Raw genomic sequence first — 15,211 nt, forward strand, 5'->3', positions numbered from 1 at the left:
CTTCCATTGCTCTGTCGGGATGCATCTGTTGTGTGACATAACCTGCGTTCGACTCGCATAGAACTGCGTGTTTTGTGTGTGACGTGGAGGACCGTCTACTTGCGATCGTTAACAGCAAACCTCTCGGTCATCAGAGGACTTCCATCCTTTTTCGACACATTCCTCAAGACGAACGTAGATTTACGTGATGCACTCCATTCCCCTGCCGCATCTTGGGTATAAAATCGAGTCTTCAGTTTCATAAGTACAGTGATTCCAAGTGACAGGTGTCTGTGAGGTACTACAGTCTTCGTTTATTCATCTGCTTGACAGATGTCCTGTTTACGGAGTTAGTGGCGGAATGACGTGTTATTTCACATGTCAGACACCACTGCCATGCGTTTGTCCCTTTCTTCGTAAGAGGCATTCCCCGTTACTAACGATCATTTTCATAGGACTGATGCGAGCATAGTATAATTTCTGGACCGTGATCGCATGTGAGTAGTGGGGGCTATACACCTCTGTAAAGCAATATTGTACGTGTATCACAAGGAATTGATCTTTTAAGGAAGTAGTTTTTCATTTTACAGTTTATCATAATAGTTTATGGTAGAGAAACCTTCAAGGGGAATGCGTGTCATGCGCTAGAAATATGTTCCTTACATTGGGATAGTAACAGTGTTAAATTACACACCACTAATAGTTCGGAAACCGCAAAGATCTAACATTATAGCGTATTTTAAGTGCATAGCATTGTAGCCTTAGGAGTGCATGTGTTTATGTTTTCTCTTACCAATACCTTCTTGGTAATGGCCCCAGATACTAGAATAATACTTCAAAATTGCTAGCGAAGTTGATTTACGTAAAACACAGCAAACTCCGTCCATCTGGAGTTCCATCATGCATAAAAGACACCCGTTTCTTGTTCTTAACCGTCTGTTTATCATCAAAACAGTTTCATATCTACTGTACACCGGTAAGGGGCGCTAACCTCCTGGACATTCGCGCATCTGGAGAAATCTTGTGCTCTTGGATGAGCGCGGGACAGCAGTTACATCCTCGGTTCGTCCGGTTCCTACACGAAACGTGGAATGTAGCCATCTGCTTCTGGTCAGCTGCAGGGAGCGTTGGTCAAAGACAATGCGAAGAGCTCTCTCGGTCTCTAACTTTATCCTAAGAATGCGAGAATGCCCCGTGACTCCCATTCTAAGTTACCCACTATGATCGAAGTGCTAGAGGTATACTTCGGTGAATATGTTCGAGAATTAATAATGAATGAACATACTGCACAGTCATCTACTTACATTCGCGATGGTACTCGCAAAGTAGTGGAGGGGCTGTTCAGTGATGATACAGAACACGTTCCCACTTCCACCGAGTGGTCGAAACATGCTCCTACAGCATTAGCTCAGCTCACTCTGTTTCCAAACAGGTTGCAGAATGTGTTGGATATTGCTCTCTCCGACTTCTCGGTAAAATTGCTAAAATTGATCTCGCTATCAACTGCAGTGTGTATTAAAGTACATCACTCCATATCAATGGCGTCTTTCCAGTCCTCACTATCCACTGGGTACGCTGTTGATTACCTCATAATGATTGACTGACATTACTCCGTTGAGATGGAGGCAACCTTGATGGAACACTGGATATCTGCCACTTAAATGTAAAGGTCATCACCTTAATACAGTTGTTTGGAAGTGTTACTCATTGCTATAGACTCATTATATTTCCATATGCTGTGATAACCTACACACGTTTCTACTTTGTTTTTCACCAATAAGATAACAGTACCTCTTTTTATTTGTGCTACATCTCGCGTGTTGTGAACAGCACCTTCTGGCGATGGTCAACATTGTAACAGCAGTCATGTACATGACTGCAAAATGAAGGAACAATGCTTTTGGAAACGGAGCACCGAGACATCCGCTACCCTTTCGATGGGAAAATGGGATTAACTGTACAGGTAATCACCTTCGAATAGTTGTTGGAAGCGCTCTATAATACCAGAAACCCTTCCAGTTTCCAAATTTTGTGATTTCTTCCAGATTTTTGTCGATGAGAAACAATGCGTCTGTGTTTTATTTCTACAAACCTGTGGTGTGGTTGCTGTATAGTTTACGCCATGCGAGGTTCAGTTTTCTGTGAGAGCCTGAGGATCGAAACGTATTAATGCCGGTTTAGCAGAAGCTGACAAGGGTCATGGTAGAAAAATAAAGTGTATGGCGGTGTACACTAATTGGGTGCTTTACAATTGAAAAAAAAAACAGTGTGTTAAACTGCTTATGAAGGAGCAATACGGGAACCCTCTCGTGTGATTGATAGTCTGTTGGATATGGTCATCCTACAGTACAGGTGTTGCAACTTTACATCAGTCTGTGGAAGCGACTTCAATCACAAACCACCCGCTCCAATTAACCCAGTACCTGTATATTTAATAGGATCGCCATATGTGTTTGGGTGATAGACATGAATGCATCCTGAGAGACCCAGATCTCCTTTGGACCACCTGTATGTAGTTTGGAGATGTGTTGCCAAATCTTCGTCCTTCCTCCATGCCATGTATGATATGTAGTCTTCCTAATTTTCCCAACGAGGAACACCACCGTAACTGCTCGTGCTATCTCTTTTACTACCTCGTGTTGCAGGGGAAAGCTTCGTTTGGCGTTGGCCTTACACACTATACACGGTTGGCTGAGCTATGACACCATGTTCCCATTTCCACCGAGTGGTCGAAACGCGCTCCTGTAGAATTAACTCAGCTCGTCCTGTTTCCCCACAGGATGCAGAAGGTCTTAGATATAGCGCTTTCCGACTTCCATACAAGTCGGGCTTAAATTGGGACGATCACATGGACTAAGCTGCAGGAACGGCGGGGCAGAGACTTAGGAGCAGTTACAAGATGCAGAGCAGCGCTGGAGTTCTTGGTGTCTGAAATCCTTAGCAGATAGGTTCAAAAACAGAAAAGGTGACTCGTTTAGAGACACGAGAGTGGCATGAATATGATTCACCAGTTCCTGTAATCATTAAAAGACATCTCTACAGGATCCAATGCAAATATGTGATTGATTGGATAGACTTGATTCCAAATTGCGGACCGCATTTCTGCCTGAAAGTGTAGCACTATCAGCGACCGTGTGTGCCTGTAGACTCAAGACAGCTTTCATGCACCGTGATGGTAACATAGGCGTTACGATCGTGCTTTTTAATAGCTTGGTTCTTATTCTAAATGTATGATGTGGGTTGTAGACTTCAACTGTGGTCAGCTTCAGATGTCTTTCTCAATAGTGTTCCTCGAAAAGAACATTGTGCTCCCTCCCAGTTGTCCTACATGGAGAGTGTAATACGACTGCTGAAAAAAAAAAATTACTCGCCATGCAAAGTGATTCTCATGACAAATTTAATTAATTAGTCTATCAAATTGATATCAACGACGTGCCGCCTGGTGGGTGGAGGAGATGGCTAGGGCACCATGGAATGATTCCTGCCAAGTGTTTCTTTTTTTCGTTGCGAAGATATCTTTTAATTAAATTTCAATCTCTCACCTACACAGAGCGAGATAGGCTCTCAAGATTTGTTTCGTAAATGCTAGTATGATATAGCATCGCATTGGTAAAAGTGTATCTGTCGTAGTGTACAAAACAGCTACGTTCTCTTGAATTATAGTTAATTGTTGTCAAATATTAAATGAATGTATTTTTTTCCCGACGTGTGTGCCAATGATGCATAAGATTGTCTCAAATGTTTGTAATACACATGTGCACAAGAGTTTATTTCCAGACACTGAATGTGAGAGACGCTCTCAGATCGTGTAATTTGTTCAACAAGCTGGAAGAAATTGTTTAATATCGATTTTTTTTCTTTGGAGTTCAAATTCTCGTTTTTTCTTCACTCTGGTTATGATTTAGAAAGAAGGAGGACATTCTGCGGTGACCGGTAGTTGTCGCATCAAAAGAGTTGTATTTTCATGATTTTACGTAGGGTAGGCATGTCCCTGCCGATCATTTGTGATCGGTGGTGGTTCGCGTCACTGGACGTCACAAAATAATGGGATGCAACTGCAGTATAACGCAAAAATTATACCGATTTTGCTGATGAAACTAAAAGAAAATGGACTTTGCCTATTTTCGTGGAAAGAGGACATTTATTATAGACGCAAATGTTTTTTCTTTCTTAATAGTTGCTTTATTATAGGAGTCGAGATGATTTTAAATAGTGCAGTGCAGAACCGCGGGCGACTTCTGTACGAGGCCGTTGCTCTCCCTTGGTCGGGACAGCGCTCATTTATCACGCTGCTGAGCCATGCCGGCGTCGCGCTTTGTACTGAAGGCTCTGCGGGAGCGGCTTTCTGTTTCGCAAACAGCTAACTTTTCAAATAGCCATCTGGAGTTTGTGTTGTCCAAGATGGTGGAAAGCCAAGTGCGGCCAGCGAGCGCAGAGGGTGACGGCAAAGGGTGAATAGTGGCCTGCCCGCACCATAAGGCGGTCGGCGGAGCAGCTGGCCGCTTGAAAGAGCATGTGTTCCCCCACCATAGGTGGATGGATGGAGGGAAGGGTGGAGGGAGAGAATAAGGGGGCCTCGATTTTCGGCAGTTTGTGGACGTCTATCGGGGAGAATGCACATTCAACTATCACCTCCTGTGCAGTCTTTTAAGACGACAATTTTCCCTAGGATATGTGCTGCATTATGACCCGTTCATTACGAGTGCCAGTTTCTTCATGTCAATTTCGAAGTGTAATTAGAACTATGACACAATTTTTTTCCATCAGTTGTGGTAGCGTGTATTGGCTTCGATTACCTGGGCTGCTGGATGGTTTTTGGGCAGCCATCTGTACCGAACTCTGACATCAAAAAGCGGTAGATACTGTATGCTTACAGGTAATACCCTTTTTAAACTCCTCTCTGTCCAACATCAGCATCTCGTCAGTTGAATGTATTTCCCACCCCCAAGTATAAGATAGTACCATACACCCCACCGTTTTCCCACCGGCTTGTAGGTGTGGTAGAGTTTGAGTGTGTCTGTCGCTAGTTTCAAGTGGCATTGCGAAATTTTTTTCCCAGCAGGCTAACACCAGTTGTATGGTACTGTCAGTTGTTGTGGTGTATTGTGCTTTTATGCCGTCCTTGAGTAGCGCTATGCATATAGTTGTGTAATTAGACCCAATCTTTGTGATTAATTATGTAATTTGGATCCACCTTTGCGTCAGTTTCCGGACCAAAATAGATAAAGTACACTAACCTAACCTTCCTCTCCCTCATCCGGAGCGCCAGGGCTCGTGTCCGAGAAAGAGCGCCGTCAATTATTAATTTCCCACCCATTCCAAGTACCTCTGGTAGTATAATTGTGTTAAGGGGGTACAATTGGGTTTTCTGCCCAGGAGGACCAGCGTTCGAGTCCTGGAAGGGCATCGCCATTTTTAATTTCCCATCAATTACTGGATTAGGGGTGGGGTGGGTGTCAGCACAGCCCTGAAACAAAGAAATTCCCGCAAAATTCGAAATTCCCAACAGTAAGGTAGGTTGGGGAGGCGGAGGAAGGGAGGAGGTAGCTTGGGCACAAGTGCAGCTAAGAAAGCAAGTTATGTCATCCAGGTACAGGGGGGGGGGGGGCAGTGGTCGGGGCGGGGGTGGTTAATTGATCAATTTAATTAATTTGCATATAAAAAATGGTTCAAATGGCTCTGAGCACTATGGGAGTTAACATCTATGGTCATCAGTCCCCTAGAACTTAGAACTACTTAAACCTAACTAACCTAAGGACATCACACAACACCCAGTCATCACGAGGCAGAGAAAATACTTGCCCCGCCGGGAATCGAACCCGGGAACCCGGGCGCGGGAAGCGAAAACGCTGCCGCACGACCACGAGGTGCGGACTAATTTGCATATCAATTTGATATCAACATTGAATCGACGACCCCACTACCCAACTACTGTAGTTTACGAAATATTTTTTCTATTATACCTTCCAGACATTAGTCTAATATCTGGAAATGATACGAAAGTAGTAGTGGATAGAGTTAACATTTACTAATGGAATGGCGAAAGCTACAACGTATCCAAGAAGAAATGTTTCCGGAGGTGAATTTACGAGTAACTGCAACTGACACACCTGTAAGCAGCGGAATACGGAAGTACTCTTTCACTTGCAAGAAATATTATTATATATTGTGAGCTAATTCCAACTAATGCTAAAAAGGTGAATGCTGTGTAATTAGTCACTGATTACATTGGCTTTCTCTTAAAACTACACGTTGTTAAGGATTCGTAAGTAATCCGCCTGTATCTCAATAAATTTGCAGACAATGAAATGCCATAGCATGAAAATGTTGAATCCTAAGAAATTCGCAGCATCTATTACAGCAATCATTAAGTGGCTTTCCAAGTTCAAAAAATGGTTCATATGGCTCTGAGCGCTATGCGACTTAACTTCTGAGGTCATCAGTCCCCTAGAACTTAGAACTAATTAAACCTAACTAACCTAAGGACATCACACACACCCATTCCCGAGGCAGGATTCGAACCTGCGACTGTAGCGGTCGCTCGGTTCCAGACTGTAGCGCCTAGAACCGCACGGCCACTCCTACCCGCCACTTTCCAAGTGCACACCATATTTTAAGATAGGGAATATTATTGCAATTACCTCTGGGGACTAAGAAACGTACTGCACTTACGTGCTCAGAGATGAAGCCCTGTTAAAGATATAACCTGAAAAATGTATCCAACGGGGCTAGAGGTGAACATAATATTAAACGACAGTTCAGACAGTAAAATGCGGGTAGCACATACCACCCAGTGGTTGACAGTGAATGAAAATGATTTGTAAAGCATCATATCATATTTCATATAGAACCATGTATAATGAACATCGACAGATTATTACCCTAAGAGAGCAGGAGAACTATTTTTATCAGCGTTCGTGATGTATTTTTAAAGTGCAAGTGGAACAAGTTGACATGGTAGCTAGCACTTGATGTCACATCAAACGTATAAGAAAGGTTTGAGTCCACAAATGTAGAAAAATTCCCAACAGAATTGTTTGTTTTTAAGGCAAAGGAGAAATAGGAGGCTCGGTTTCCTGACTGCAGCTGCAGGTTTACTTCCACTGATATTTGCCTTGACCCTAAGGCAGCAACATCTTTGGCACTCTTCACCCTTTGATTACAACTGTTACCAAGTGAATTGGATTTGCAAGAATAAAAAATAAACAGTCTTAATTTTGAGGAGAATATGATGTATGTAGTCTTCGGATCAATGCAATAGCGCCTTGGGCTGCTCCTCTTCCTTTCCTCCTGGTACTAGATCCCATTAAAAATATAAACACATACGACATGAGTTTGTCATGTACCGTGTGCTGTAACTTAAATAGCTAAATAAAATAAGCGTTTTGGACTCGTTGATGGTTTTGGCTGTTAGTTTAGTAAAATTACAGATGAGATGATAAAGAGTACTTGTGTTGTTGCAGCGGCAGGAATTAGTGGGTGAGATGCAGCTGGTGGCGCTTTATGTGTTGCTGGCGGCAGCTGCAGTGCCGGGAGGCCTGGCCGCCGTGGACCTGTTCTGCGGCTGCCGAGTGAACCACCACCAGGACTGGAAGTACGCCCTCCACTGCACCAGGGAGCAGGTACTGTACTGAACAGCTATTTCCTTATAGATAACAGTAAGTAGGTGAAGAGCTCATGCATCATTATGTACTGGGTGAGTCTCACGTTTATCGTTTGAAATCTTACAAGTATTTCCATAGCTATCAAAAACTGACAATCTCACATGTTCAGGGATATACATATGGGGTCATAAATCTATATGAGGCTATGAGGATTTATGGTTTCCACTCCGAACTAAAAATGTGACGCTCGGAGTTCTGTCAACAAAGGATTATCAAACATGCACGATTATGAAATTCCTTTTTAAAAACCTCATTTTAAAAAAGGAATATGAGCAAGATGTATAGTTTTAACCTAAAAAAAGGAGTAACTGTTAGTTATTAAACAGAATAGTAGGGATAACAGTAAATAAAATTAAAAAAAATGGTTCAAATGGTTCTGAGCACCATGGGACTTAACATCTGTGGTCATCAGTCCCCTAGAACTTAGAACTACTTAAACCTAACTAACCTAAGGACATCACACACATCCATGCCCGAAGCAGGATTCGAACCTGCGACCGTAGCGGTCGCGCGGTTCCGGACTAAGCGCCTAGAACCGCTAGAGCACCGCGGCTGGCTAAAATTAAAAGTATGCAGCTTGAGTCACGTAGAACGTAACACCCTTTTTATTTCGTGAACGGTTCCATATATTGTATGGAGGTTTTCGGCAAGTAAAAGTACGCAAAGGGGAACATACTTTGATATGTAAGAAAGGATCTTATCGATAAGTATATTGCAGTAAGTACAATGTTTTAAATAGAATGACATATTTTTAACGGCATTCGAAAGCATTGGAGAAAAGGAGTACAGTGGTATAAGGCGTGTTAGTTTTGGAGTTGGAACTCTTCGGAGAAGAACCCGAGAAATATTCCAAAACTGAAAAGCTAACAGTCCGAAATCGGCTATCGTGTTGTTAACACGCTCATGTCACTCTACGTCGTTGTATGAAGCCTTTTGACTGCTTACCTGTTTGCAGTGCAGAACTAGCAGGAACGGTGTTATCTATCGGCATGTCATTCCTGCTTCAACATCTCTTGCCTGCAGACATGTACACCAATATCGAGAAGTTAGATATGCTACTTTCTTGCAGCGAATATCACACAACTGCTGTGGAAGTGGTAATGGAAAACTGCCTGACGAAACTCTAGTTGTTTCCACAAAACCTAGAAAGGTACACACATCTGAAATAGTTTTCCTAAGCACCACCTGATGGTCCAGAAGCTAGCATATGTCATAATCCCATACAAAAAAACTGTAGCTGACCCTTTGTCTATGTCGTACGGAAAATGCGTTTTGTCTCAGTAGCGTAGGCCCGTCTTGCTGCATATAACTATAGAGTCTTGCTTCCAAATTTAAGGCATATCTCGGACACTTTTGGGAAAGCTTTCAACGTAAATGCTAACAAGAGCTATATCACTGTAACTGTATTTCCAAGAGGTAACGAACGCAGTTATGGGAAGTATACGGTTCCAATAAAAAAGAAAAAAAGAAATAAATAAAAGTAAAAAAAAAACCATATACTAGTTTCAATATTTACGTTGATACCAGAGTTCAGAGCATTGTCCATACAAAAACTTACGTACTCCTCACCAAACTACCACCGTTCAGGAAATAAAATGGGTGTTACGTGACTTAACCTCTGTATCACTTTCCCGTAACCAGCACTGACGGGCGAAGATCAAGAAAAAGCTAATCAATAAAAACCGTCAGCATGAATTTGGTGCAATTTAATTGCAGCCCTACTCTTTAGGAGTAGAACAGATATTTAACACCGTCGAGGGTTGGATATGAAACTTTCTTCTGCGCTCTCTGCAACATTGCAGGACACCTAAATTCTTACCGAGCGAGGTGGCGCAGTGGTTAGACACTGGACTCGCATTCGGGAGGACGACGGTTCAATCCCGCGTCCGGCCATCCTGATTTAGGTTTTCCGTGATTTCCCTAAATCGCTCCAGGCAAATGCCGGGATGGTTCCTCTGTAAGGGCACGGCCGACTTCCTTCCCCATCCTTCCCTAATCCGATGAGACCGATGACCACGCTGTCTGGTCTCCTTCCCCAACCAACCAACCTAAATTCTTTTCTGGATTGACCTATTTTTTGACACAAATTATTTTGTGATTCTTCAGTTTCTCCCGGCATATTTGTTGCTCGAACAGTCCACGGGTATACTACCAGTTCATAGTGTCCAAGGGGCACAATATTTCGGCGATCAGACATCTCGCCATCGTCAGGTGCGCTGACGAACTGAGCTCCTGAGGTCGGGCGGCCGATTTAAATCACCTCTCTCCGCGGGCCGCTCTCTTCGCCGTCCGCGCCCGCGCGCCGGCGGTCGCGAAGATGTGGGCGTCGGAATCTGTCGTAGCGTCCATGTGCTTGCTACGTCCGCCCTGGTCGCCAGTTCGTACTTCTTGCTGAGATTCTTCTTAATTACATTCAATGCCGGGTCCCAATTCTTGCTGAGATTGTAGCCGCGAATTTCGATAGACTCCCTTATAACGCTGTCCCAGTATTTAGAGGTATGAGCCAGGATCTTGGTACTCTTTCATCTATTTACTGGCTGGCAAAATATCTGGCTGAATTACTTAGCCCCTATGTAGCTAAATGCCCTCACCATATCCTCATTCCGTGGATTTCGTGAAACGTCTCGACAACTTCAAACTGAAAGACACTGATATCCTAGTGAGCTTCGACATGGTTTCACTATTCACCAGGGTGCCTCTACGAGACTCAATCGAGCTTATTGGGCAGGAATTTGACGAGATGACCACCGAACTCTTTAGGTATGTCTTGACCTCAACGTATTTTTTGTTTAATGGGGAATACTATGAGCAAGCGGATGGGGTTGCAATTGGCAGCCCACTCTCGCAGGTGGTGGCGAATCTGTACATGGAGAACTTCGAGGAGGAAGCCTTGGCGTCATCCAATTGGAAACCTACTTGTTACCCGTTATGTCGATGGCACGTTCGTCTTCTGGCCCCATGGTAGGGACAAGCTCCTGGATTTCCTTACACACCTAAACTCCATACATCCAAACATCAAATTCACTAAGGAGACCGAAGCAGAACGAAGATTACCATTACTGGACGTCATGGCCAAGAGAAGTGCTGATGGTACCCTGAGCCACAGGTGTGCACAGGAAGAAAACGCACACTGACCTGTACCTGGATGCAGACAGCTGCTAACCACCCTTCTCAGAGGAATGGAGTACTAAAAACACTAGTACACAGGGCACGCAGCATCTCAGACGCAGAGAATCTGCCCCAGGAATTGGAACACTTCAAAACTGTGTACCGAAAAACAGGTACTCGGAAAGGCATATTAGACGCGCTCTCCGTCCCACCACCGCAGCACAACCTGTGGAGACTGATGAAGTCACGGAAGAAGAGGTAGCCACTGCCTTTATTCCGTACAATGGCGCACTATCGGGGAAAATCGACTGTATATTAAAGAAACACCGAGTTAAAAACGTCTTCTGCCCGCCCAATAAAACATGGGCATTACTGGGAAGTGTGATAGATGACCTCGGTTTGAGGACGGCCGGCATATAACAAATTCCTGTGAGTGTGGGAAGACTTATATCGGGCAAACAGTACGCACCATCAAAGATCGTTACCGAGAACATCAAAGGCACACTCGACTGAAACATCGAAATAAGTCGGCGGTAGCAGAGCACTGTTTGTCTGAGAAACACGAGATGGATTATGAGCGTACCAAGATACTGGCTCAGACCTCTAAATATTGGGACAGCGTTGTAAGGGAGGCTATCGAAATTCGCACCAGGGAAGATCTCACAACCGATATTGCGTCTACAGTCTCAGCCAGGCTTGGGATCCGGCATTGAATGTAATTAAGAACACTCTCAGCAAGAAGTACGAACTGGCGACCAGGGCGGACGTAGCAAGCACATAGACGCTACGACAGATTCCGACGCCCACGTCTTCGCGACCGCCGGCGCGCGGGCGCGGACGGCGAAGAGAGCGGCCCGCGGGGGGAGGGGATTTAAATCGGCCGCCCGCCCTCAGGAGCTCAGTTCGTCAGCTCACCTGACGATGGCGATATGTCTGATCGCCGCAATATTGTGCCCCTTGGACACTATGAACCGGCAGTATACCCATGGACTGTTCGAGCAACAAATTATTTTGTTGAGTGTACAGACTCGTAACTTAAGAAGCGTTGTATTTTTGGCTCTCTCAACGAATTTCACAAGTGCTCAAGGCTTCTGAAGCTTCACCTCAAGAGACGTGAACTGCAGACGTTACTTCTTCGTCACTCTCTCTTTCTGGAACCTCCTGTTGGTTGAACACACTGTGCCGCATCACATAGTCAGTAAGCTCTTCTTCGGACACTACATTTCTGTCACTGTCGACCCATCAAAGATGTAAACAACCATGCATGAGTAGCGCCTATTAGACTGAGGGGGTCCGACAACCGATCAGTTTCAGTCATTCCACCAGGAAGAAGGTACACGGCTCGTGTTGTCTGCGGTTCAACCATGCCTAGACGGTCAACACCGCGGTTCGATAGCTCCCGCATTGTGTCAGGAAGGGCTCTCAATAAGGGAAGGGTCCAGGCGTCTCGGAGTGAACCAAAGGGATGTCGTTCGGACATGGAGGGGATACAGCGAGACAGGAACTGTCGATGACATGCCTCGCTCAGGCCGCCCAAGGGCTACTACTGTAGTGGATGACAGCTATCTATGGATTATGGCTCGGAGGAACCTGACAGCAACGCCACCATGTTGGATGATGCTTTTCGTGCAGTCACAGGACGTCGTATTATGACTCAAACGGTGCACAATAGACTGCATCACACGCAACTTCACTCCTGACGTCCATGTCGAGGTCTTTCTTTGCTACCACGACACCATGCAGCGCGGTACAGATGGGCCCAACAACATGCCGAATGGACCGCTCAGGATTGGCATCACGTTCTCTTCACCGATGAGTGTCGCCTATGCCTTCAACCAGAAAATCGTCCGAGAAGTGTTTGGAGGCAAACCGAGCAGGTTGAACGCCTTAGACACACTGTCCAGCGAGTGCAGCAAGGCGGAGGTTCCCTACTGTTTAGGGGTGGCACTATGTGGGGCCGACGTACGCCGCTGGTGGTCGTGGAGGGCACCGTAACGTGAATGCCAAACTCCGAGCGATAGTGCAACCATATCGACGAGGCATTCGTACTGGATTCCTATGGTTATAAATTTATGATGCTCCTAGAAATGGTATCGTACTCCTTATTATAACCTAAGAACGATTACTGTGACTCTCATCTTTCAGGTACCTTAGGAGGTTTGTGACAAGTGATCAATAACATTGAGTACTCTGCAAAAACTACTTACGATTTTTTCAACAACAAACAGTATCTTAAAAGCGTCCTTTGCTTGGAGTACTGGTGTGAAAACATCTGATAAATATGTCACTTACCAATCACCAACTGTAAAAAGCGAGATACATATAGTTCTGTAAATATGGCTGAATATTTGTGTAAATGGGTGTTCTCTGGCTTCCCTGAATGCTCACCGGTAGAAGGAAGCATTTGAATCATTCATACAGGGCATGGTTGATAGTGAGCCTCTTAGAACAATGACGAAACATATGGTAGTCTCAGAGGAGTAGTTGTAGTGGGCACAGATGTACAGACAAATGAGAAATGGCCATGTCTGCGCCGGCCGCTGTGACCGAGCGGTTCTAGGGGCTTTCGTCCGGAGCCGCGCTGATGCTACGGCCATAGGTCCGAGTCCTGCCTCGGGCATGGAAGTGTGTGATCTCCTTAGGTTAGTTATGTTTAAGTAGTTCTAAGTCTAGGGGATTGATGACGTCAGATGTTAAGTCCCATAGTGCTCAGAGCCATTTAAACCATTTAACAAGTCTGCAGCACGGTTTTCCGGTAAAACTGTGGACTATTAGAGTTGGACGCACAGTCTTTAATTAAGTCACAAGGTTTACTACAAAATAAAATTATAAAATTTTCAGTAGTAGCTTCTCTGTCCGGTTAACTGGCAGTGTATTTCTGTTCAGCATCGAAGCTCACTTTGATCATCTGTCTTATCACTTTAGGGTCTGAAAAAAATAGTCGAACTTGTTGTCCACCTTTAAATATCTAAATGTGAACACAGTGAAGGAATGGACGTTCTTAAGTTGATGAAGTCGAAGTCTTGATAATAATCTCCCAGGCTGCTTCCTCTTGTGCTAGAAGCAGATTTATACTTGATGTTCTCTTTAAATAAACAGACTTTGTACCCTCCCCCTCACTTATCGACCTTAATGACAGTGAAAAATTAAACTGCGTGTACCTAATGGAAATTTGGGAAAAACAATCGTCACCGAAGTTAATCTGTCGGTAAAGAGGGAGGAAAGGGTTACATCTAAATGAAAGGAAAAATGCAAATGAAACTGGTGGAAATTAATTTTGAAAAGGGGTAAAGTTAATAAAGAAAGTAAATGTGCGGTCGTTACGTTAACAAATAACTAGTGGTAATTAGATATTTGAGATTTGAGGAAAATTGCGGTCGCCAGTCCTATGGACAACTACTATAATAACTGAAAAAGAGAGGTTATTGCACATATAATTAGCACTAAAAGCGTGGCAACTGAAGGTTGACACGTGTTGTGTGAAAACTGAAAGTTTGTCGGAAGTAATAAATTTCGCTACACTCTGACCTAATTTTAGCAAAAGAATTAATAAAACCGGAAAATTCAAAGTTAATTTAGTGACTGAAATTAATAGTGAGATTTGTTTCTGAAGCACTACGAAATTCAGTAAAATAAGGTTAGTCTTGGGCTACCTCAACAATCATCTCAAAAGCTACTTGAATTTACACAATTTAGAAATAAGAGATTTAACTTTGAACTTGAATTAAATGGTTCTGAACAATTAACAGTTGTAAAATTTAGTACGTACCAAGCTGAGCTGCAGTCACAGGTAAGCTAAAATATGGTAACAAAACTCGCACTCTTAATTTGTGCTTGTGTAATCTAAATATTGTAGCCAGCTATGAATATTTTAACTGAACTTTGAAATTAAAGAAGTGAAACGGAATGATATTACTTTAATACTGGCGTTTGAATTTCAACGACACTCGGGTTCATTCCGGAAAAGGAAGGGACCCTGCTTGGTAATGCAATTGGGACAATGAGCAACGAAGGTTCATGCTAAGTTGCTGTATTTATGTGATGCAACAGTTTTAAAAGCTGAGGTCTGATATACAGTTCTAAAACTTTACGTGCTTCGAGTCTTCCTTGTTGGTTGATTGAAGGTCGAGGAGGTGGCGACAGTCACTCATTGTCGGCCGTCGCTGTTGCAGAAGCTGGATGTTGGCGCGCCTTCTTCTCGACACGGTCACCAGGCGAAACGGGCTCTCGATGTGCGCCAGCTAATGCTTTCCGTCCGCGACATCGTGTCAGAAACTATCATAGCAAGTCGAGCGCAATAACATGCTGCCAAACCCCGAACACGCGGCAACTCGCGGGAGCGTCACGCAACACACCTGCTCCACCACCCTACCCCAGCCAGACTCTCTCTGCCCGCGCTCCACGCGGCCGAGTTCACACTACCAAAGATCCTAAACACTTTGGTTCTCCACACAACCTAT

General features: G+C 44.2%; 1 protein-coding gene across 1 annotated transcript in view; it reads left to right on the forward strand.

The window, feature by feature from the left end:
• Positions 1-15,211, forward strand: part of LOC124594061 (macrophage mannose receptor 1-like) — an 82,554-nt gene that overhangs the window by 24,189 nt on the left and 43,154 nt on the right. The window contains exon 2 of the mRNA XM_047132411.1: positions 7,443-7,601. Coding sequence (XP_046988367.1) covers positions 7,443-7,601 — 159 coding nt within the window. The remainder of the gene's footprint in view (positions 1-7,442; positions 7,602-15,211) is intronic.

Source organism: Schistocerca americana, chromosome 2 (genome assembly GCF_021461395.2).
Source record: "Schistocerca americana isolate TAMUIC-IGC-003095 chromosome 2, iqSchAmer2.1, whole genome shotgun sequence".
NCBI lineage: Eukaryota > Metazoa > Arthropoda > Insecta > Orthoptera > Acrididae > Schistocerca > Schistocerca americana.